We start from the raw sequence: 25,712 nt of genomic DNA, 5'->3' as shown, positions 1-25,712 counted from the left end.
TGAGCAGCATGCTCAGAGCAGTAATCCTGTGACCCACTAGGTGCGCTTGATCAGCCTAATCAGGGCCTGGTGACCACAATGGAAAACGAAAAAACTGACTTCCTCGTGAGCCGGCATTGGGCGGGAAGGCACTCGTGCATGCACAGTCGTGAACTTTCTAAAAATCTTAGTGGCGATACACTTTTACCACTGTCCTACCACTGTCTGTACCGGGCTCTGAACTATGAACAATGCTCTTGAGTCAACAACGATTTGATATGTAATCCTACTATAGTTCCCTGCTATTTTTAGTGGGTTAAATGTGTGCACTGAAAGTATCGATAAAGTACAGTGCCCCCAGTTTTCTTATAAAGCACCACATTGGGTTTAGGGCACTGTATAAGAACCTGGCTCAGTTGTGAAATGCAAGTGGGGTTTTTTTATATCATGCTTTTGCACATTGTATCAATTAGGAAAAAGGAAAAGGAGGGTTTTAAAATTTTTTTTTTAAAGACCAATGAAAAAAGTAAAACCTGGCAAGAACAGACATCATCAGTCTGTCATTAATGGTCTCTGAGATATTTCTCCTCCATTCCATAGATGAGTTTGACCTGACAAAAACATGTTTCATGGCGCTTATCAATTAAATGGAGACATTATTTATGGTTGCATGGTCCATCTGCAGTGTCTTGCTTCCAAGGAAGCCTCTCATTTTTATCATCTGCACTCCAAAATTAGTAATGCAGCACTTACGATTTTATTTTTTTCTTGGTTACTGGATGCTGGTGCACGCTCTCTTTGTGCTGGTACTGGGGTTTTGGGCTGAGACCAGCCTGTTGGACTCATATTATTTGGGCTGCTGGACAAAGCTGTGGGTGAAGCTTTAAGGTGAAAACCAAACATTATTATAACCAGAATGGGTATAACCAGAGGTAAATATACAACTAGTTTTTAATTTATAATAAACTTCTTACCTGATTCTCCATGACTTCGAATTGCATCCTATAAACAATAAAACATTTTTCATGAGACTCCAAGGAATACTTTGTTCAATAAACGCACATGCTTAGCAGATTAGTTGCAAAGATTGTCCCTAGTCTACCCACAAGAAAAGATGATATTACATAACTGAAAATATTCAATTAAATGTGCTTTTCATACAAAGACCCTCAGCTCATTTCAGAGGAAATATTCTGGTTGCAAGGTTTAAAGGTTGTTTTAAGCATATGCACTTTTTATTGAAATATTTGAAAAGTTGCATATTAACAGCCCAATTCTATAAAAGGCACTAAAAATTGCAAGCACAAATTAGGTCATGTGCAAATTGAACAAGCCAGTAATTGGAATCTTAACAAGGAATCGGTGGTTCTAATGGAATAGAAATTTGTGTGCAAATTTTATGCATGGTTCTGAAAGGGAGGGGGCGAAACCAAGGAAGGATCAAGGGCGCACCTTCAATTTATACACGCAATTATAGAATAAGGAGGCTCTGCTCCTAATTTAGATGTGAGAATTTAAACCACGTTTTAGTTTTTGTAAATGGCTGTGCCTTAAGTTAGATGCAGTTCCCGGAATCGAGTAGTAGTATTTCAACGACATCTAACCAAGTGCCTTTTATAGAATAGCACTATTTTTTTGTGTGTGTGTGCTATTTATAGAATCTAGTCCTATAGGAACATTAAAAGTAGCTACATATTTTGTGGATTACTAAAGAGGGTAAATAGCATGCAAACTCTTGAGAATGACATGCACCAATGCTGTTTTCTTCCCCAACCTACATACACTTCTGGAAATGTCTCCTCCAAATCTGGCTAAAAATGTGCATGTTGTGGAAGCTCATGCAGAAAGTATCAAGAGCAGAGAAGGGCACATTTCAAACACAGCAATCCAAGCACATCTGTTCTAACATACTTAATCTGCTTTATAAAGTACGAGCTATGTGCTCTTACTTTGGGGGGGGTTTGGTTTGGTTTTATCTGAGAGATAAACTTATAGGAAAGCATATGTAGGGAATAGAAAGTTCAGCTATTTACTGTACTTGGCAGTTTTCAGCACACACAGGACATATAAATCTAATTCACTTTTCACAGCACATATTAAATGAAGTTGAGGGAAAACATGAAACTCCAGTTTAGTGTAGCAAAGATATCGAATAAAATGTCAAAACAACAACTTAAGGCAAATGGACTTCTAAATTCAGGAACCCACAGTCCATGACATCAGCGTTTCTCAAGCAGTCTCATTTTCAAGATATCCACATGGGTGCAAGCAAATCTCTCTCGTGCATATCCTCAAAACTAGACTGGCCAGTAGGAACTCCAGGACTCTTGTTTTAACAGATTGGATCAGCTTCAAAACTATGGTCTTGCCAGATGCCAAAGGCGGTCCTGCTTAGCATTTTCGTGGACTAAATTATTTTACAAGGAAGTTAAATTGTTGTGTCAATCCCACTCCAAGAAGAATACAACTTCTTAGTTAGAGGATCCTATGACGGGGAAGATTAGCTAGTTCAATGTCTGCTTTCTCATTGTCTAGACATGGACCTTCCTTTAGCAAAGCTTAGCACATGCAAATGGACACTAGTCTATGTTAAATGCTGTGATGCTAAGTGCAGATTCATATCCTTTAGTGCACACTAAGCTTTAGTAAAAGGGCTCCTTAACTAGGTCATATAATTTGTAATAATTTTAAGGAAAAATTTAAAAAAATTGGCTACTAAGATATGATTTACATTCACCCAGTATATGGAGACCTGTACATGAACAATGGCTGGGAAGTTTAACATTAAGATATAGTTGTAAGCAAAATGTTAGGCACCCTTGGTCAGATAAAGGCCAAATGGCCCATCCAGTCTGCCTATCCACAAGTAACCATTATCTCTTTCTCTCTCTGAGAGATCCCACGTGCCTATCCCAGGCTTTCTTGAATTCAGACACTCTCTTTTTCCACCACCTCTTCCGGGAGACTGTTCCACACATCTACCACCCTTTCCGTAAAAAATTATTTCCTCAGATTACTCCGGAGCTTCAACAAATCAATCCCCCCAAATATACATAAGTCATGTAAAAACTTGCACCAAACTAGTGTGGCACAGCGTGATTCTATAAGTTATCCACATTTTTTTAAAATAACAGCTACTAAGTATCAAAATGTATTGCAACTTTTTTAAAACTTTCAATGTTGCAACAGAGTAGCAGTCCTAGGGATCTTCAGACTGTCCATCATGTAGTACAATCCCTCTGACTATGGCATCTTCTTATTCATTCCTCTACACTATTTGATTTTATTTAACTTTTCTTATATACTTGAGCTTTTTTTTTAAAAAAATTTTATTCGTAAAGCAAACAGACTCTCAGTTGATTACCTTGGCCGCTAAGTGGTCCATAGCATTGGGGGAGCAGGTTAGCCCTGAGGAATTTCTTGTTAAAAAAAGGAGTTTAACTTATCTTAGGTACAGCGCCACCTAAGATAAGTTAAACTCCTTTTTTTAAAAAGAAGCTCCTCCCATGGCTTCCAGTATCACCTTTATGCTGATGACTCCCAGATCTAAAGTCCAAGAAAAAGTCTCTGCTTGTTTGGCTGACATTGCTGCCCGGATGTCCTGCCGTCATCTGAAACTAAATATGTCCAAGACTGAGCTGCTCCTCTTTCCTCCTCCTCCTTTCTCCATCTCTGTAAATAATACTGTCATTGTTCCAGTCTCCTCTGCTCGCAACCTTGTAGTGTGGTGGACACCTGGAATACGCTTCCAGAGAACGTAATAGGGCAGAGTACGGTACTGAGGTTTAAGAAAGGATTCGACAGTTTCCTGCTGGAAAAGGGGATAGAAGGGTATAAATAGAGGATTACTGCACAGGTCCTGGACCTGTTGGGCCGCCGCGTGAGCGGACTGCTGGGCATGATAGACCACAGGTCTGACCCAGCAGAGGCATTGCTTATGTTCTTATGTCTTCGATTCTGACCTCTCATTTTCTACACACATCCAACAAGCTGCTTTGATCTTTCTCTTCTAGCTCTTCAATATCACCAAAATTTGCCCCTTCCTCTCTGAGCACACTATCCAGACTCTTGTCCAAGCTCTCGTAACCTCACGCGTAGATTACTGCAATCTACTCCTAACTGGTATCCCTCAGTGTTGCCTCTCCCCCTTGCAATCTGTGCAAAACTCTGCTACACAACTCATCTACCAACCTTGCTACACTCATGTCACCCCTCTCCTTAAGTACTTCACTGGCTCCCTATCTGCCATCGAATACAGTTCAAGATCTTATTGCTGACCTACAAGGGTGTTCATTCTGCTGCCCCTCAATCTCTCTCCTCATACACCTCCCAGAGAACTCCATTCCTCAGATAAGTCACTCTTAGCGTTATCCTTCTCCACTGCCAATTCCAGACTTTGTTCCTTTCATGTAGTTGTCCCCTATGCCTGGAATAAATTACCCGAGTTTGTCTATGAAGCCCCTTCCCTTGTTTAAAAGCAGACTGAAAACTCACCTTTTTGATATAGCTTTCAATCCTTAACTCTACTCCTCTGCCCTCCATCCCAGCCCGTTGATTAACTGTTCCCCTTAATTGTATCCATGACATCCTGTTTATCTGTCTTGCATGTTCAATCCCTGCTCGAAAGAGCTTACAATCTATTTTCTTACTCTTTGTGACTCTGTACAGCGCTGCGTACATCTGATAGCGCTATAGAAATAATTAATAGTTGTAGTGGATAAAGGTGAGTCAGTTGATATTGTGTATTTGGATTTTCAAAAGGCGTTTGACAAAGTGCCTCATGAAAGCCTTCTGAGGAAATTAAAAAGTAATGGAATAGGAAGTAATGTCCTATTATGGATTAACAACTGGTTGAAAGACAAAACAGTACACTTAAATGGTTAATTTTCTCAATGGAGAAGGGTAAATAATGGGGTTCCCCAGGGAGGGATCTGTGCTGGGACCGCTGCATTTTAACATACTTAGCAATGATCTACAGATGAGAACAACTAGTTGGATAATTCATTTTGCTGATGATATAAAGTTGTTAAATCGCAAGAGGATTGTGAAAAATTGCAAGAGGACCTTGAGAGACTGGACATTAAAATGGCAGATGTTTAATAGAAATATCCAAAAAATCAAGAAAAGGATGCCCAAAATAAATCACAAAAAATTGCACCCTCCAAAATACAGGACAAGAAAATCACCTTTCCTTACAAAAAGGGAGAAAAGACCTCAGTGTCTAATAGGGGCTCTTTAAGCTTCCCATATAGACAGGCTAGTTTTAAACAGAATTTAATCCTAGCACACACATCCTTGGTCAGAAAAACTCCCAATTAGTGCGTGAACTTCTATTCTAATTTTCTTATAGTTTTATGTATTTTCTTATAGTTTTATATATTTTTTTACTTTTCTTCAAACAGCAATTGTCAAAAATAGAAGTCACTTATCTGAGTACTTTGATATTCAGGTGTGGTCCTGGAGTAAAGAAAGCAGGAAAAACTGCTCTATGGAAAAAAGCTATCAATCAAACATTCTTCCAAAATATCCAACAAGGGCCCCTATTTCGCAACAAGATGCTTCGTCAGGGATTTGCTGTAAAACATAAGACACATTGTAGAAAGTTTTCAAAAAACTTGAGAAAACAAGCAAAAAAAGGATAGCTATACCCACAGCGATCACACACCCGCTTCCACTCCTGTCATAAAAATGGCCCCTCAGCGTTCTTACTAAATAGGCACCTCACAGCGTCACCACGTCAAAATGTGATGACGTCATATTTATGCAAATCATGCAAAAAACGTGGTGACATCATATTACTGCAAATCTTATTGTTCTCATAAGCCGTGCACGAGAAAGGCTTGAGGCTCCTATGGTACAGCACTGTATGGACTGTAAACATGTTTTTGAAGATTTGCGCTGCTGGGTTTTGGAGAGAGTGTCACCGTCTGCACGGGGTGGTGATTTTAAACAAATTTTATTGAAAAGGGAACAACGCTGGATATTTTCTTTGCAAACTTTTACCCCTATGGGTTTGAATAGTGGGGTGGATTGGAAAGCCTGGTTTTGATAGTCTGCAATGAGAACAATAAGATTTGCAGTAATATGATGTCACCACGTTTTTTTGCATGATTTGCATAAATATGACATCATCACATTTTGACGTGGTGACGCTGTGAGGTGCCTATTTAGTAAGAACGCTGAGGGGCCATTTTTATGACAGGAGTGGAAGCGGGTGTGTGATCGCTGTGGGTATAGCTATCCTTTTTTTGCTTGTTTTCTCAAGTTTTTTGAAAACTTTCTACAATGTGTCTTTTATGTTTTACAGCAAATCCCTGACGAAGCATCTTGTTGCGAAACAGGGGCCCCTGTTGGATATTTTGGAAGAATGTTTGATTGATAGCTTTTTTCCATAGAGCAGTTTTTCCTTCTTTCTTTACTCCAGGACCACACCTGAATATCAAAGTACTCAGATAAGTGACTTCTATTTTTGACAATTGCTGTTTGAAGAAAAGTAAAAAAATATATAAAACTATAAGAAAATACATAAAACTATAAGAAAATTAGAATAGAAGTTCACGCACTAATTGGGAGTTTTTCTGACCAAGGATGTGTCTGCTAGGATTAAATTCTGTTTAAAACTAGCCTGTCTATATGGGAAGCTTAAAGGTCTTTTCTCCCTTTTTGTAAGGAAAGGTGATTTTCTTGTCCTGTATTTTGGAGGGTGCAATTTTTTGTGAGATGTTTAATAGAAACATAGAAAAGTGACGGCAGAAAAGGGCCAAGGCCCATCAAATCTGCCCACTCTATTGACCCTCCCATCTAGCTACCCTTTGATCTCATGTTCTGATAACCCATCCCCTTAACTCTACCCTCCTAGAGATCCGACCTGGGCATTTAGTAAAAAGGAACCCGAACTATAGCTGGAGTCACTGCCTAGAAAAAGGATCTAGGTGTCATTTGAAGATACAATGAAACCCCTTAGTTCAATGTGTGGTAGCGGCTAAGAAAGTAAATAGAATGTTAGGAATTATCAGGAAAGGAATGGAAATGTTTTAATGCCTTTGTATCACTCTACGGTATGGCTGCAACTCAAATACTGTGTGCAATTCTGGTCACCGTATCTCAAAAAAGGTATAGCGGAATTAGAAAAGGTACAGAGAAGGGTGACAAATGATAAAAGGTATGGGACGACTTCCCTATGAGGAAAGGCTAAAGCGGTTAGTGCTCTTCAGCTTGGAGAAGAGACAGCTGAGGGATAATATTGTAGAGGTCTATAAAATACTGAGTGGAGTGGAAAGGGTAGATGTGAATCGCTTGTTTACTCTTTCCAAAAATACTAAGTCTAGGGGACATGCGATGAAGTTACTAAGTAGTAGATTAAAACTGATTGAACTTAAAAAAACAAACCGGAGAAAACATGTCTTCACACAACATGTAATTAAACTCTGGAATTCATTGCCAGAGAATGTGATGAAATCAGTTAGCTTAGAAGGGTTTAAAAAAGGTTTGGCTAATATTCTAAAAGAGAAGTCCATAGGCCAGTATTGAGATGGCTTGGGGAAATCCACTGCTTATTCCTAGGATAAGCAGCATAAAGTCTGTTTTACTACATAGGCTCTAGCTAGGTACTTGAGAATTGGGTTAGCCATTGTTAGAAATGGAATAAGCAACTGATGCGTTACGGTATGTCCCAGTATGGTAATTCTTATGTTTTTATATGGGACCATACTTTAAGATCTCAACACGTATACCTAAGAAGATTCCCGAGGGGGAGATGATAGATTTAAATATCTCTGTGGCATAAATGCACAGAAGGCAAGTCTCTTTCAATGGAAAGAAAGCTTTGGAATGTGGAAGCATAGGACGAAGGTGAAAGGGAACAGACTCAGGAATAATCTAAGAAATGCTGCAAGCATGGAACCACTATAAATGATAGAAATGACTCTCTGAATTAAGAAAGTGTGGGAGAAACACTTAGGATCTCTAAGGGATACTAGATGATGGATAGGAAGACTAGATAGACCATATGATTTTCTATGTTGCCATGTCATTCCCTAAAGTATGAGCTAATTAAAGAAAAATTGATCTAGTTGGCCACAATCATGTAGATATGTTTGGAGGAAACAGGTGAAACATTGCAGAAACCCTCACACTGCACTGGTGCATTTTTTTATTGCCTTTCCAGGCATTTGCATGAATCGACATGCAAAATTCCCTTTTGTAAAGTCATTATACTTTAGTACTAAGGCCCCTAAATATTGAAAATTCCTGTCCCAACAGTTTAGTGAGGCTCATGTGTTAAGTCCAATTTATTACACTTCCCCCTCTGTATTCACAATTTCTGCACTCGTGATTTCGATTATTCGCGGTTTTTTCCATGAGTGCAAAAACGGGAACTACTGTAAACTGAAAAACCAGGAAACAAAGTCCTCGCTCCCCACAAACTATACCTCCCAGGGCTGCCCTGCGAGAGGACGTGCCTTCCCACGCAGAGCACCATAACATGCATGCCGCGACTCTCCCCCTGAGCGACTGGACTTGCAACGGCTTTGTAGGCAGGAGCACGAGGCCGCAGCTGCTGTGTCAGGATTTCCAGGAATGGGACAGGAAATCCGTGGTGGGCTGCCTCCCCTCTCCCACCTCCTCCGCACTCCCATCTGGTTCCAGAGGCCGCATACGGACCAGCCAAGGCCAGTCCGTCCCCATTGTGGGGAAGCTACCAACATGCTAAATATGTGGAAAGTGAGGGAGCTGGTGGATGAAGCGTGAGTATGGCTTCCCCCCTGGCTACTCCTGCCTACCATTCCCCCTTTCTCTCAGCTGCTGAGGAGGACCCGTCATGGCAGCGCTGGGCTCAATTTGAAGGAGGCCGCAGGCAGGGCAGGGAAGGCTGAAACGCCATATGATAAGTTATTCACGGTTTTTTACGTATTCACAGTTCAGTCCAGCCCCAAACACCGCGAATACGGAGGGAGAAGTGTATATTCTTCTTTCAGGGAGAAGGTAGTCCCTCAGGATCTCAAGTTTTCAACAGTTTGACAGTAGTTTAAAAAAATCTAATCTCCCCTGGGATCACCCAGTTAGCTACTGATCTATACCTGATCTTTTACATTTATTAAAAGATATTGAACAAGAAATGATGTATCAGATATAAGAGTTTGTGGATAAGGAAATACCTGATGTTTATCAACTGGCACTTGGCACTATCCCACCATTTAGCCCTTTCAGGCAGCCACTGTAGATAATCTATGGTTGGATATGAACTCTAGAAGCTGTACTTGTGTTCTCTAAGAAATGCAAGGTCATGCATTTGGGCTGCAAAAACCCAAAGGAACGATACAGTTTAGGGGGTGAAAAACTTATGTGCACGACAGAAGAGCAGGACTTGGGTGTGATTGTATGTGATGATTTTAAATTGGCCAAACAGTTTGAAAAGGTGACATTGAAAGCTAGAAGGATGCTATGGTGCATAAGGAGAGGTAAGGCCAGTAGAAAAAAAGGAAGTATTGATGCCCCTATATAAGACTTTGGCGAGACCTAGTTTAGAATATTATGTACAATTCTGGAGGCCGCACCTTCAAAAAGATATTAAAAGGATGGAGTCGGGGAGAGGAAGTGACGTCATCGCCACGGATGGGAGCTTGAACTGAGAGCTCCGTTCGGGCCGGCGAAATAACTATCATTTCGGTGTGTAAACGGCGCAAAATTTTTTGTCCCCGGGGGCTGGTGAGGTGTGCGAAGTCACAGTGACCACTATGGCAACGCGAAAAAAGTTGCCCGGCGACAAACCCGGCCAGCGCACGATGGAACAAGCGCTGAGCCGGGCTGCACGTGGCAGCATGGGCCCTGAGACGTGCAGCGGGGAGGCGGCGAAATTGAGCGGGACCCTGGCGGCTGTGGCTGACATGGTTGTGGACCCGGTACCAGAGAGTACACCGATGGACCCGCTTACTAAAGCGGATATGCAGCGATGGATTGCAGAGGTAAAATCTGAAATCTCTGCGGTGGCGGTGCAGGTTCGGGAGGCGGTGCAGGAGTTGCGCACTGACCTGGTGGAGGTGGGCACGAGGGTCGAGGTGGTGGAGATGCGCATGGATAGCTGTGAGGACAGTGTAACCGGAATGCAGAGATCACTGGAGACGGTGTCTGCGGATTACCAACTTCTTCTGGATAAGGTCGAGGACCTGGAGAACCGCACCCGGCGTAATAATTTGAGGGTGCGGGGCCTACCAGACCTGCCTGAGTTTAAGGATATTCGTGCTACTACAATCAAGCTGATCAGGTGGCTCCTGCAAGATGACACATTGGAGCCGGGACTGGAGCGGGCTCATCGCGCGCTGGGACCCCGGACACTGGATCAACCAAAAGATATAGTGTTGTGTCTTCAGAGCTTTGTCCTTAAAGAGCGGATCTTCCGCAGAGCCCGGGAGATGGGCACGGTCACCTGGGAGGGTCACCGGCTGGAGTTTTATCAGGACCTAGCTGCTGGCACGCTCCAGAAACAGCGGGCGTTCAGGGAAGTGACCAAGGCTTTGCAGCGCAGCAATTTGCGCTATCGTTGGACTTACCCTTTTGGAGTTGTTATTACCATCAACGGAGTCCACACCAGAGTTACCACAGTTCGAGAGGCTCGTGGGCTGTTGCAACAAGCGGGTATTGAGATCCCTGAGGAGGCTGTTCCGGCGGGAGGTGTGGTGCCTGGCCAGGGTGGGCGTCCTGCCTCCGCCCGCTGGCAACGAGTGGAAAATGGATCCCGGAGCGGGAGGGGTGGCCGAGGGGGTGGACCCCCTCTTCGGGCCACCGCTTCTTCCTCAAGTGCTCCCCCCTGAGAGCTGACTGACTGTTCTTGTTCTTTTCCTGTTTCTACTGCCAGTTTCATGTCTCGGCGGGGGGTCTTTGGACTCCCCCCCGGGGGAATGGACTGTTGAGTCTTGCCCCTTGGGAGAGTGTTTTGTGGGGGTTATACACTACCTGGTTTGGGATGAGGGGGGAGGGGAAAGTTGAAGGTTTGGGGTTTGTGTTATATGGGGGGTAGTGCAGTGTGGGGGAGGGGAGAGTGTACATTATGACATGGGAGTTTGAGGGATTGGTGGGTTGGGTGTGGGGGATCCTTGTACACACCGTTTTTGATAGTTGATGTTTGAGTGTGGGATGTGTGTAAGGGGCCATGGAGATGGTTCACTTCTTTGTATGTTGGTGGGAGATCTGAGGACTCTCACTGTGGGGGAGGGGGGCATATCTGTTGGGGTTGGGTTTGCATTGTCATTATTTTATTTGGAATATGGGGGCATTTAAATTGGTCTCTTATAATATTAGGGGTCTCAATTCCCCCAACAAGAGAAGGGCCTTCTATAGGGAATTGCTCCGTTTGAGGGCTGATGTCTGCTTTGTCCAGGAAACACATTTACTGCAGTCCCATGAATCCTTGGTTGGGGATCACAGGTTCCCGCAGGCCTTCTGGGCTTCCCGGGTGGGCACTTCTAAGAGGGGTGGGGTGGGAATTCTTATTCGTAAGGGGATCCGTTGTGAGGTACGTAGGGTGGTGCGGGATCCTCAGGGCAGATACATTATGTTGGAGGCTCTGATTGAGGGGGTCTTGTACTCCCTGGTAAATGTATATGCCCCTAATGAGGGTCAGGGGACCTTCTTTCGTGAGTTGGTCCCTCGGATCCTCAAGTTTAAGGGGGGAGCCCTGGTTTTTGGTGGGGATTTCAATCTTACAGTGACCCCTCATTTGGATAACTCAGGGCGGGCGGATCATTATGGGAGAAGGGATCGTAAACTGTTGCGGGAGGCATTGGCCAATCTGAATGTGGTGGACTGCTGGAGGTGGCTACATCCTTCGGTTAAGGACTATACTTACTTTTCGGGAATACACTCCTCATATTCTAGAATTGATTATGTTTTTGTGGAGCGGGGACTACTCCGGAGGGTGGAGTCCGCGGGGATTGAGTCCCTCACGTGGTCGGACCATGCCCCGGTGTGGTTGCGATTCCAGGGTGTGGGTGGAGGCTCGGGACGGAAATTTTGGCGTTTTAATGATAGTCTTTTAGATGACCCAGAGGTGGGAACACAGATCGAAGGGTGGATACAAGAATATCTAGATGTAAATGTGGAGTGTGGAGCTTCGTTGGAAGCGGTTTGGGAGGGGTTAAAGGCTACCCTTAGGGGCAGATTAATAGCCCTGTCGTCGACCCGACAGCGTAAACGGCGGGAGGATGCAGCGGGCCTGTTGACTGTGATTGGTAGGTTGGAGAGTTTGCATAAGCGTTCTCCTTGGGATGTGAAACTGCGGGAGCGCTTGTTTCAGGCCCGTCGGGATCTCCAGGCTTTAGACTTGGACAGATTGCACCATAACTTACAACTCCTCCAACAGAGATATTTTGAGTTTTCTAATAAAGCTAGTCGACTGGTTGCACATCGTCTTAAGGTGCGACAGACGCGCAACCAGATCTTTTCACTCTGGGTGGCTTCTGGGGAAGTGTTACAGACTGAGGATGCTATCCGTGCCCGTTTTGTGGAATATTATTCCCAAATCTATACTCCGGAAAATCCAGGGCCCTAGCGGGACCAGGATGCTTATTTAACTTCAGCAGAGTTGCCCCGGATTGCACAGGCTGATGTGGCGCGGTTGGACCGCCCTCTTACATTGCTTGAGGCTCGTAGCGCGCTGCGCTCTATGAAGCTTGGTAAGTCGCCTGGGTTGGACGGTTTTACCGTTCGGTACTACAAACATTTTCAAGATCTGCTACTGCCTCCTTTGTTGCGTTTCTTAACTCTTTACAAGGGAATAGTACCCTCCCCTACTTCATGCGCTTGGCGGGAGTGACGGTGTTGGCTAAGGAGGGGAAGGATCCCCTCCAATGTGCTTCCTACAGGCCGATATCCTTGCTGGGGGTTGATACTAAGATCTTCACGCGAATTTTGGCAGACCGATTGATGTGTTGGATCCCTCGGCTGATCCATCCAGATCAGTCGGGCTTTGTGGTAGGCAGACAGGTGGGTGATAATACTCGTAGGGTCTATAACTTGTATGATAGGGCCGGGGGGGGGGGGGGGGGCGAGAAACAGTGTTTTTGTCTATCGATGCTGAGAAGGCATTTGATAGGGTAGCTTGGCCTTTTTTATTTCAGGTCCTGGAGTCTGTGGGTTTGGGTCCACGAATGCGGGACTGGATTCGGGTCCTATATAGTGGACCTTTGAGTTGCATCAAGGTGAATGGTGGTTATTCGGAGACTTTCTCTCTGGCAAGGGGAACACGTCAGGGGTGTCCCCTTTCCCCGCTCCTTTTCGCTTTGACGGTGGAACCCCTGGCGCAGCGAGTGCGGATGAATCAGGATATTAAGGAGGTCACGGTGCCGGGAGGGGATTTTAAGTTGGCCTTGTTTGCGGATGATATTTTGTTCACGGTGGAAGAACCTGCAACTTCCTTGCCGGCTATATTGCGGGAGTTGGATATTTATGGTGAGGTGTCGGGATTTCGGGTCAATGTTGGCAAATCGGAGCTCCTCAACATTAACTTGCCTGCTGACCGGGTATCCTATCTCCGAGACCGGTATCCGTTTCGGTGGGTTCAGCATTCTTTGCGATATCTCGGGGTTTATTTTGGACCGCCGGGAGTGGATTTATATGACCTTAACTTTCCTCCGCTCTTTCGTCGTATTCGCCAAGATTTGCTTAATTGGAAAGATCTGTATTTCTCTTGGTTGGGCCGGGTGGCCATCGTGAAGATGATGATTCTGCCTCGTTTGTTGTTCTTATTCCAAGTATTGCCTCTTTGGGTGGGTAGAAAAACGTTAAGAGGGGGTTCAAAGGCATATCTTTAATTTTATTTGGGCTAGTCGGCGGCCAAGGGTGAGTAGGAAGGTCTTATGTATGGGGAGAGGGGATGGGGGGTTGGGGGTCCCAGATGTGGTGAAATATTATCAGGCTGCTCAGCTGCGCGCCCTTTTAGAATGGCAGACGCAGACGCCGAAACCGTGGGTGGAAATTGAGCAAAATTTAAGTGATGGGGTGCCTTTGTTACATAGGCCGTGGGTGCCTGGTAGGGCGCGACTGGTAGGGGGGGTATCCTCAGTAGTGACTTCCTTGAGGGTATGGAATCAGACCCAAGCTTGTTTATTGGGGAGTAGACGACATTCCTGGTATACTCCGTTGAGACACAACCCTGATTTTCCACCGGGAAGGGATGGGGGAGTGTTTGCAGACTGGGAGTCACGGGGCTTAATTTGTGTGGGACAGTTGTGGGACCCGGTCCAGGGCGGTGTTAGACCCTTTACAGAACTCAGGGGTAAGTTTGGGTTTGGGATAAGGGATTTGTTCCCCTACCTACAGGTTCTCCATTATATTAGGACCTCGGGTCTTCTGGGAGACTTGAGGGGTGGTAAAATGCCCTTTGAGCTGCTATTGGGTCCAGTGCTTCGGAAGGGAGCTCTCTCTGCGGTATATAGGTGCCTTAATTGTCGGGGGGCTCCCCTTCCCTACATGAGGGCCTGGGAAGATGATTGTGGTTCGGCTATTTCCTGGGACACTTGGGGTGACATATGGTCGGAGATCTCCTCGGCGGGTATTGCTGCTTTGCTGATCGAGAATGGTTACAAGGTCCTCTTTCGGTGGTACTATACCCCTCAGGTTGTGGCTTGTTGGCAGGGAGGTGCGAGTGTTCTATGTTGGAGGGGCTGTGAGGAAGTGGGTACCTACTTTCATATGTGGTGGCAGTGTGGGCAGGTGTGTGGATTCTGGACTGAGGTCTTTGTTCGGGTGTCCCGGATCCTAGATGTCCAGATACCGGCCGATTGGCGACACGCCTTGTTGTTTTGGCATCAAATGGATCTGGCTTGGGGTGACTCTTTGTTTTGTAGGTTGGCATTCACTGCTGCTCGATTGGCCATTGCCTCTTTGTGGAATCAGGCGCTCCCTCCCACGTGGGCCCTGGTGGAGCAACGTTTGCTTAATTGGCAGAACCTTTATCACTTAACGGCCTTGCGGCATGGTAAACTACATGGCTATGCTCATGTGTGGCGCAATTTTCGGGCTTCTGGGGGGGTTTGTGGTAGGGGTGGTCAGGGGCTTTGAGTTGGCCTTGGAGTTGGAATGGATGGGCGATGCTTGGGGGGATCCCATAACCATATTCCTTTCCAATTTTTGGTATCTGTTTGGAATTGACTATCTCTCAACCATATTGAGAGCTGTAGGTATTGTGTTTTGTCCCTGGGGGGTGGGAGGGGGGGTATTGGCTGTGTTTTGGTGGGCATTCTAGATTGTTCTTATTAGTTTGTAGGACTTGCACATGTCTATGTTGTTGATTTTAATTATGTGTGCTATTTTAGAGTGTGGTACTCGGCTCCATGTATTTTTGTTCTTGCATTTCATGTGCAATTGTTATGTACTGTTTGGAGTGTTTTTCAATAAAAGCTTTTCAATTGAAAAAAAAAGGATGGAGTCGGTCCAGAGGAAGGCTAAAATGCTGCATGGTCTTCGTCATAAGGAATATGGGGACAGACTTAAAGATCTCAATCTGTATACTTTGGAGGAAAGACTAAAGAGAGGAGATATGATAGAGACTTACCTACATTGCATAAATGCGCATGAGTTAAGTTTCTTTCATTTGAAAGGAAGCTCTGGAATGAGAGGGCATACGATGAAGTTAAGAAGTGATAGGCTCAGGAGTAATCTAAAGAAATACTTTTTAACAAAAAGGGTAGTAGATATGTGGAACAGTTTCCCGGAGGAAGTAGTGGAGACAGAGACAGACTGTGTCTGAATTCAAGAAGGCGTGGGATAGGCACATGGGATCTGAGAGAGAGAGAGGAAGAGATAATGATTACTGCGGATGGGCAGACTAGATGGCCATTTGGCCATTATTTGCTATGATGTTTCTATGTTTCTAGATTGTAACGCTATCGATTTTGTGTTGCGATTGTAGTGTAAGGAGGCCAGGAGATTCACAAGTCAGATATTATAGTGGTCTTGATATCTTGTCGGAAAGGAAAGGAAAGAGACCATCAGCCATGGTATATGCTTTGCCTTAAAGCAGAGGTTAAGAACATTCTGGGTTTCATGATCTCCACAATGAATATGCATAAGAAATTTTCATGCAATGCCTCCATTATATGCTTTTTTTTTCTCATATGCATATTCATTGCGAATATCCTGAAATGGGTGTCTCCTGAGGCTAAGCTGAGAACCTTCGCCTTACAACATAATCCAGGGTTACTTACAGCTGATGTTCAATTCATTTGGTTCACATTGGCTTGAAACGTTTTTGATGTCTTACCTTGCGTCTACAACAAATTTCCAACACAGATGGAGACTAAACCTTGTGGATCCAAAGGTGAGAAGAGCCTGGTCTAAGACCTATTACTAAACTACAGGGCACTGCAACTGAGGTAAAGAACAGAGGCTGTAACCCTGATTTTCCTTTGGATACACGTATCTCGTCAGTGGTTAAGATTCTGTTTCTACCATTTATGTCAACTGTAATAAAATTGTCTGTATTATACACTAAGTATTTGCAGTGGTGGAGTAAGGGGGAAGGCAAACCACCCCGAGCACCATCTTCATGGGGGTGCTGTTGCCACTCCTCCTCCCTGCCTCCCCCCCCAGCATAACTCTTGAAATGTTCACCAGACTGGTGCAAGCAGCATCTTCTACCTTCTGTTCGCACCGGCCTCAGTTCCCTTCTGATGTCGCATCCTGGTTGCAGGCATAACATGTGGAAGATGCTACTCGCATCAGTGAACATGTCAAGAGGTATGCGAGGGGTGGGGCGCAAGGCGTGGCAATGCCAGGCGCCACTGGGTATTTGTACTATGCTTTGCCTAAGGTACCTTTAAAGGGGATCAAGCAGCTACAGCCAATATGAAGTACTAACTAGACAACTACTACCACTACTAATAACTTTATTCTTCTATACCGCCACAGTCGAAAAGACTTATAGGCGGTTCACATCGAAGGAGGCTGGACAATCAGCATATTACATAAAAAATAGATAAAAGGACAAACATATTACACCGAAGTTGAACAGAGGGAAAATATAACAATAAGTAGTGAGGTTTCAGTTTAGGAGATGAGTTTGTCAAACAGTGCGGTTTTAATTGCTTTCCGGAATGCGCCTTACGTTGTATTATCTGTGTGAACATATTCTGCCAAGCTTAGCCAGCCTTCATCAACTGAATTCAGAGTTTCAAATATGTTCAGGAGCTATGGTCAACTTTAAAACCTAGAGGTCAACATATACTGTGTAAGTTTAGCCTTTTTAAAATAGTTTCCTACAATAAAGCCCAGAACTGCTTTCACAGAGAGTTACATCTGTTCCTAAAAGATACTCTGCTATATGTATGGCATGCGTGTTCTTTATAATTCTAACCTAACTTAATCTTCAATTTCTGGGTCACTTTGTGCCTATCTAGGTTCAAGGCGACTTACAAATCAAGACATTTACATTACGCTTAGGAGCGATTGTTATGTAGAGTTTGGGGAGGGAGCTCTTGTGGTCCCTGGAAGGGTGAAATGCTGGGAAGAGCATACTTGTTAAGTATCAATGGAGTATATGTTCTCACAAGGGAGTCTTCAGTTTCTGAAGTAGTTAGGTTCTGTCTTGATAATTGTTGGAAGATTGTTCTAGGTTTGGTCTGCTCTGATCATTTAAAAGTACACTTCTAAGATGTTCACACCATGCAGTTTTACTGTATAATAGCAATTTTCCATGTGTAGAACATGCTTTACACATGGAAATGCTTTATAAAGTTACCCCCAAAATGTACAATATGGAAAGCTTAACAGTCAAATATTTACATCTGAAATTTTCTTATTCGTGCTCTTATTACATGAATTCAAATGTCACAAGAAAAATACCTACTCTTCCCCTCACATAAAACCGTCTGCACCAAGACCTGGGAGATGTATTCAGGCCATTATTCTAATCCAAAATAATGAAAGGGAAAAATAAAAAATAGAGAGTAGAGAGATAGCAATTAAGACAGACATGAATGAAAAGGAAAATAAAACCATGAAGAATGACTGCATGATAGGGACATCAGGTACAATTTTATAGATATATAAATACTGCATATACAGAACTAAGCATTTTCTTGCAAAATTAAGGCCCTCTTCTATCAAACTGCAATGGGAGCCGCACTGCTCCCAATGCTCATTGGGAGAAGTGCGGGTACATAAGTACATAAGTAGTCGCCTCCGCCGGGGCAGACCAGAGGTCCATCCAGCCCAGCGGTCCGCTCACGCGGCGGCCCATCAGGCATATTGCCTGGTCAGCGGTCCCTGACTAATTTTATTACCTACCTCTACACTTATCTCTAAACCTTCCACTGCTCTTATCTGTACCCCTCAATCCCTTTGTCTTCCAGGAACCTATCCAGGTCATCCTTGAAACCCTGTACTGTGCTATTTCTTATCACGGCCTCCGGAAGGGTGTTCCATGTGTCCACCACCCTCTGTGTGAAAAAGTACTTCCTTGCGTTTGTTTTAAACCTGTCCCCCTTCAATTTCATCGAGTGACCCCTTGTTCTTGTGGTTTCTTTCAAATTGAAAAATCTGTCTTTGTCAACCTTTTCGATGCCCCTCAGGATCTTGAAGGTCTCTATCATATCTCCTCTGAGTCTCCGTTTTTCCAGGGAGAACAGCCCCAGCTTCTTCAGTCTGTCAGTGTATGTAAGGTTCTCCATACCCTTAATCAGTTTAGTTGCTCTTCTCTGGACGCCCTCAAGCATTGCCATGTCCTTTTTGAGGTACGGTGACCAGTACTGTACACAGTACTCCAGATGCGGGCGCACCATAGCCCGGTACAGTGGCATGATGACTTCCTTCGTTCTGGTCGAGATACCCTTCTTAATGATACCTAACATTTGGTTTGCTTTCCTCGAGGCTGTGGCGCATTGTGCCGACGCCTTCAATGTCGTGTCTACCATCACTCCCAAGTCTCTTTCCAGATTACTGACCCCTAGCATTGATCCCCCCATTTTGTAAGTGAACATCGGGTTCCTTCTCCCTATATGCATGACCTTGCATTTCCCTACATTGAAGCTCATTTGCCACTTTTTCGCCCATTCTTCCAATGTCGTAAGATCCCTTTGGAGATTCTCGCAGTCAACCGTGGTTTCAACCTTGCTGAATAGTTTGGTGTCATCTGCGAATTTGATGACCTCGCATTTTGTTCCCGCCTCCAGGTCATCAATGAATATGTTAAACAGGAGCGGTCCCAGCACCGATCCTTGAGGAACCCCGCTCGTGACCCCTTGCCAGTCCGAGTAATGGCCCTTTACACCAACCCTCTGCTTCCTGTCTGCCAGCCAGTTTTTGATCCATCGGTGGACCTCCCCGTGCACCCCATGATTCCATAGCTTCCTGAGCAACCGCTCATGTGGTACCTTATCGAAGGCTTTCTGGAAGTCTAGGTAAATTATGTCTATGGGTTCGCCTTTGTCCACCTGGTTATTTACCCCCTCAAAGAAGTACAGCAAGTTTGTGAGGCACGACCTACCCTTGCAGAACCCATGCTGGCTCGACCTTAGCTGTCCATTTTTTTCGATATGGTCACAGATGCTGTCCTTAATCAGTGCCTCCATCATCTTTCCCGGGACCGATGTGAGGCTTACCGGCCTATAGTTTCCCGGGTCGCCCCTCGAACCCTTCTTGAAGATGGGCGTGACATTAGCTATTTTCCAGTCCTCCGGGATCTCTCCAGTTTTTAGGGATAGGTTGCATATTTGCTGAAGTGTCTCTGCTATTTCATTCCTTAATTCCTTGAGCACCCTTGGGTGAATGCCGTCCGGACCTGGCGACTTGTCGCTCTTTAGCTTGTCTATCTGCCTGAGGACATCCTCCTGGCTCACCTCTAATTGGACCAGCTTGCTATCTTGATCTCCATTTTCTATTTCCTCTGGTTCCGGAATGTTGGATGTGTCCTCCCTCGTGAAGACCGACGTAAAGAAGTCATTTAACTTGTCAGCTATTTCTTTTTCCTCCCTCACTACTCCCTTTCTATCCCCATCATCCAAGGGCCCCACTTCCTCCCTCGCTGGTTGCTTTCCCTTTACGTACCTGAAGAATGATTTGAAATTTTTTGCCTCTCCCGCTAGTCTCTCTTCATATTCCCTCTTTGCTCTCCTAACCACTCGGTGGCACTCCTTCTGGCTTTCCTTGTGTTCCTTTTGGTTGGCCTGCGTTTGATCCTGTTTCCATTTTTTGAACGATGCTTTCTTGTTACTGATCGCCTTTTTTACAGCTGCCGTTATCCATGCTGGGTTCTTTATTCGATTTTTCTTGCACTCTTTTCTGAACCTGGGGATGTACAGGTTCTGTGCTTCGTGCACCGTACGCTTGAGCAGGGTCCAGGCGCTTTCTACGGACTCTACCTTCCTTGTGCTGCCGTTGAGTTTCTTCCCCACCATTTTCCTCATTGCATCATAATTCCCTTTTCTGAAGTTGAGCGCTGTTGTTGTGGTTCTTTTCACCCTGGATGATCCCAGTTCTAGTCTGCACTGGATCATGTTGTGATCGCTGTTCCCCAGTGGGTCTAATACCGCTACTTCCTTTGCAGGTCCCCCCAGTCCACTGAAGATTAGATCAAGAGTAGCTTCTCCTCGTGTAGGTTCCATGACCAGCTGTTCCAGGAAGCAGTCCCTCGTGGCTTCCAGGAATTTGGTCTCTCTCTCGCAACTTGAGTGCCCGATACTCCAGTCTATCCCAGGGTAGTTGAAGTCCCCCATCACCACCACACTTCCATTCTTGCATACCTGCCGCAGTTCCGTCTCCAGGTCCCGGTCGATTTCTTCCGATTGGCCAGGCGGACGATAGTATAGACCCAATTTGATGTCTGCTCCAGATCCTCCTGGTAGCTTAACCCATATTGATTCCAAGCCTTCATTCAGCACGGCTCCCCACGCTAAAAACTGCTATCGCAGTTTGATAGAAGAGGGCCTAAATCTAAGCATATATGCCACTAGAGTAAGATATTCTAAATTTATAATAAAATGCAATCTTAAGAGGTCACACGTGATTAAAAATTACTGTACTATTGTTGAAAAACACAGAGTATATCCCTTTTGTTCTGTTTCTCGTTTTTTGAATACCAATAAAAATTTCCTGAACTTAAAAAAAGAAAAACACAGAGGGCAATATCCTGTCACATTATGCTAAGCACCCAAAAAATCAGCTATCCTTTACATACTTTTTTCACTTGCAAGATCACAAGTATTTCAAAGCAGATGTGTATGAATTTTTAAAGTTTTGGTTGTTCATGTAAACCAAAAATAAATTTGAATTGATGTTCATGATAACCATATTGACAAAAGGATTTCAGAAGAAAGGTGATATGGTTTTTCTATTCCTCCACTGAAGAAGGAGAATAGACTACATTAGTCTATAATTTGAGTTGCATGGCTACAAGTCGCACCATGGCTTGCTCTTAATCTTCCATTCAAGGACATGGTGTGTAGATCAATCTCTTGATCTTCTATAGCTTTCAGTTATTAATACAGTCATAACATTTACTTCAGGAATTACAAGATGAGAAGTCATTCACTTAAGTTTTCATCATATCAATTTTTCAGTGTTTTCTTTTACACATATATGTACAAATTTGAAAACAGCAATGGTCAGATTTTCTGATCCTCCAGCAGCACATACAGGTCTGCTTTTCAGAGCAATAGGTAGTTTCTTGGTTACTATCAAGTATATATCAGGTAACTGCAATGTGCAACCACACTAAACTACTAGAAATCTGAAACCAAATCTGCTGAATGCTTAGGAAGGCCAGAGTTGAAAAACAAAGTCCCCATGAAAAGGGAAGCTATCTCAAGTTTCTCCCAAGATCAGAGCTTTTAAGGTAGGGCCTAAGGATGGTGGGAGAGCAGCGGTGGCTTTTAGTCAAGGGTGAGTGGAGGACGCCAGAGAGAGTGGTCCAGGGCTAATTTTGGTTTCAGCTGAAAACAGACAGGCAGATTTGGCTGAAGCTGAAACATAGCCAAGTCCATTTTGTACCTGAGGCAATGGAGAGCTCTGAACCTGAATGTATAATGTACCTTACACTAGAGAATGATATGGGGACAAATTTGTCCCCATCCCTACGGAAACTCAGTTCCGTCCCCACCCCATACCTGTAAGCTCTGCCTTAACCACACAAGCATCGAACACTTATGATTTTAAAGTGTTTGAGGCTTGTGCAGATGAGGACAGAGCTTGCAGGAAAAGAACTCATGGGGATGGGAAAAATTTGTCCCCATGTCATTCTCTACTTTATACTACTACTGTGCAATGGTTTGAGCTGTTAAGTCACCTACCCCTGGAATCAGAATGGAAGCTGACCTAGCTAGAGCTTGTTCTAAGAAACATTGTTCCGTCCTTACTTAAGTTGCCCCTTAGAAACAAGTTTGTTTTACCTTGTTTCATAGAGTATTTCAGTACTCTATGAAATCTGTTCTGAATTGGTGCTAATCACATAACATACTCTACTTATTTGGCTGATTCTTCCTGTTTGTCAAAGATTTGAATTGAAGAGTAGAGCAAGTTGCTTCAGAGAATTAGGATGAGTCTTGCGGTGTTAGTTTGTCTTCAAGGATTTCTTGAATAGCATGGTTTTTATTTCTTTTCTGAATGATTTGTAATCTGGGGTCATTATCAGTATTGCTACTTATCAACCAAAATTGACTTATTAATAAACCCAAGTGGACAAAGAACAGAATAGAGGAAATATGGGGTTGAGTCATGAAATGCTGGTACTGCTTAGTTTTTGTATTTTTTTATTTTTTTGGGGGGTCACTCCTTCTTACCTCAATGATCCTACTATCCACAGGCATAGTAGCGCTAACCATGTGGACATTGGGTGTGGATGTGGACCTCTGTCTTTGAGAAAGGGAGCCTTCAGAGGTTGGACTGGATGGACTGAATGTAAAGGCATGAGGCGTAGAATATCTGTGCTGATAACTGTGGAGAGAACCCAAAGATATGTATTGTTTAGTCTTAGGAAATAACACAATTCGATTAGGCCATCATGTAACTGAAGATTAATTTTAAGATTCCACTATACTCTAAGATTAATTTTTTGGTAAAAACAACCAACCAGTCACTAGCATTAGAAAACAAGATTTGTTTGCTTATGCTATATTTATACTGTGGAAACTCAAAGCAGTAACAATTTAGCTGTAAAACAGAACAGCTTAAACAGGGCTTCTTTTTGAAGATTTTTGCCACTACCACAAAAGAGGCTTGAATAATGGAAAACGATCGTTTCCATATTCTAGTTACCCCACTCCAAAGACAGAGCAAAAAAGCACAAAGCTAAAGAGGAGCATTTTTATGTACAATAATAAAGATTACCTAACAGATGTACGGGATACAGACTCCCGCATCCGCCGCATTGTTAAGGGAGGTAGTGCAGGACCGCCACTGTCAGCAATATTTGAATTAGGAAATAATCTGTAAACACAAAAACATATCAGCTGTGGACAATTAGGATATAAAATAATATTTCATGGGTTGAAATACTACGGTTTTGCATTGATCCCATTATGTATCTATTTTCAGGATAACAGCAGCTAAACAACTGGGGCAAGAATCTGAGTTTGTGAAGAAAGCACTACAGATTTTTTTTTTTAAATAGCTATTATCTGACATATAATGAAAATAGTGAGATGCTGAGGTTTTTTTTCCATAATTCTAGTTGGCAATCTCAAAAAGTACAAAGCACCGAGTGCAAAATATGACTCTTCGCAGTCCATCCCTTACGTCACCGAGATTTCTCTTGAGTCTTACCCCCTGGCTATGAAATTAAAGTCAACCAGGACCTGCTCAAATTCCAAATTCTACAGCTTTGGAAACCACTAAGTTACTGCTTTTAAAAGGAGCTATAGATCTTTTTAAAATCCATATTCTAGCTTCAGAAGGCTCTAGTGAATTTATACAAGATAGCCATCTTGATTCGTTCTTCTTATGCTGCTGCTACTACTATTATTTCTAAATCACTACCACATGTACGCAGCACTGTTCAGAGTCGCAAAGAAAAAGAAAACAGTCCCTGCTCAAAAGAGCTTACAATCTAAACAGACAAGACAAATTGGATGTCATGGATACAGTTAAAGAGAACAGTTAACCAACTAGCTGGGTTAAGGATTGAAGGCTATATCAAAAAGGTGGATTTTCAGCCTGCTTTTAAACAAGGGAAGGGGCTTGGCGGACAAACTCGGGGGGGGGGGGCAGCTAGATGAAAGGGACGGCAGTGGAGGAGCAGGGTAAAGCTAAGAGCAGCTTATTTGAGGAATGGAGTTCTCTGGGAGGTGTACAGACAGAGAGAGAGAGAGAGAAAAGGTGTGAGATACTGAGGGGCAGCAGAATGAACACACTTGTAGGTCAGCAATATGAGCTTTAACTATATACGAAGGCGGACAGGGAGCCAGTGAAGTGATTTAAGGAGAGGGGTGACATGAGTGTAACGAGCTTGGTAGATGATGAGTCATGCAAGAGTTTGGCACAGATTGCAAGGGGGAGGCAACACTGCGGGAGACCACTTTGAAGTAGATTGCAGTAATCTAAGTGTGAGGTTATTAGAGTGTGGACAAGGGTCTGGGTAGTGTGCTCAGAGAGGAAGGGACGAATTTTGGCAATATTGAAGTTCTACGTCCTATTCATCCAACTTCGGCATTCCACTAGGTTACATACTCTCTCCTCTACCTTTTAACATCTACCTGGCTCTCCTTTTAACACTGTACCAATCAATAGGTTTCAGTGCATATCCCTATGCTGATGACATCCAGATCATCCATCCAATCAATCCTTCCAACAATAGTGAAATCAATACTATAAATCGGAAGTAAAATAGCATTAAGAATTGGTTAAGCGAAAATGTTATTCCTTAGTATCTCTAAAACAAACTGTTCTCTTCATGTGGAAAGATGATATTCATCTAGCATCCCCTATTTGCATTGACAACACACCAATCGTCTTACTTCGGTCAAAATTTTAGGTGCGATTGAAAACAAATTGAATTACTGTGCTAAAATCGGTACAGTCGTCACAAGTTTCTTCCATAAACTTAGAATGATCAGGGCTCAAGCAAATATATTGGAACCATCGTAGTTAAACATACTGATCCATTCACTTGTAATATCAAAAATTGACATACAAAGGAATACCCCAGAAAGAAATCTATCATCTTCAGTTAATTCAAAATACAGCTTTCAAGGTAATCACTAATTCAAAAAAATACAACCACGATACCCCACTTTTAATGAAAGCACATTGGCTTCCAATTCCTTATTGAATTCTATATAAAATTGGCAACTCCTAAAACCAAGGAACTCCGATCTGCCACTCAACATCTATTCTTTGTGCTGTCCCTAAAGATCATTCCCGCCGTATGACTACTTTTTGTCCCCATGACTTGGGAACTCATTGCCAACTCATATTAGAGAAGAGCAACATCTTGACAAATTTAAAGGAGCATTACAATGTTTTTGATTTAAGACGCCTTTGATCACAGATTTTTCCTTTCTGCCGTATTTCTTCAGTAGTTCCAGTGGCAAAGAGGTTTTTCCCCTCATGTTCCTAGTGTTTTATCCCTTGAATGTTTCTTTTCTTTGCTTTATTGTAGTTCTCCTTTTTCCTTTTGTTTAACTGTATGTCAAGTCTTTTGTATTTTGTCTGTATACGTCTTATTATTTTAAATATATTGTATCCCTTTTTTTACCATTGTAAATCGCCTAGAATTCAAGATAAGCATTTATTCAAATTTTAAATAA

At 43.5% G+C, this 25,712-nt stretch overlaps 1 protein-coding gene across 2 annotated transcripts in view; it reads right to left on the bottom strand.

The window, feature by feature from the left end:
• Window positions 1-25,712, bottom strand: part of RAF1 (Raf-1 proto-oncogene, serine/threonine kinase) — a 126,881-nt gene that overhangs the window by 46,825 nt on the left and 54,344 nt on the right. The window contains exons 6-10 of one of the 2 annotated variants that reach the window (XM_033925984.1): window positions 23,296-23,394; window positions 22,749-22,902; window positions 17,822-17,881; window positions 954-981; window positions 733-860 (exon numbers count right to left, since the gene is read on the bottom strand). In XM_033925984.1, coding sequence (XP_033781875.1) covers window positions 733-860; window positions 954-981; window positions 17,822-17,881; window positions 22,749-22,902; window positions 23,296-23,394 — 469 coding nt within the window. The remainder of the gene's footprint in view (window positions 1-732; window positions 861-953; window positions 982-17,821; window positions 17,882-22,748; window positions 22,903-23,295; window positions 23,395-25,712) is intronic. The other variant, XM_033925986.1, reaches the window with a different exon arrangement.

This window comes from Geotrypetes seraphini, chromosome 17, assembly GCF_902459505.1.
Source record: "Geotrypetes seraphini chromosome 17, aGeoSer1.1, whole genome shotgun sequence".
Classification (NCBI taxonomy): domain Eukaryota; kingdom Metazoa; phylum Chordata; class Amphibia; order Gymnophiona; family Dermophiidae; genus Geotrypetes; species Geotrypetes seraphini.
The sequence above is the reverse complement of the archived record's forward strand: the minus strand, read 5'-3'. Positions and strand labels throughout refer to the sequence as shown.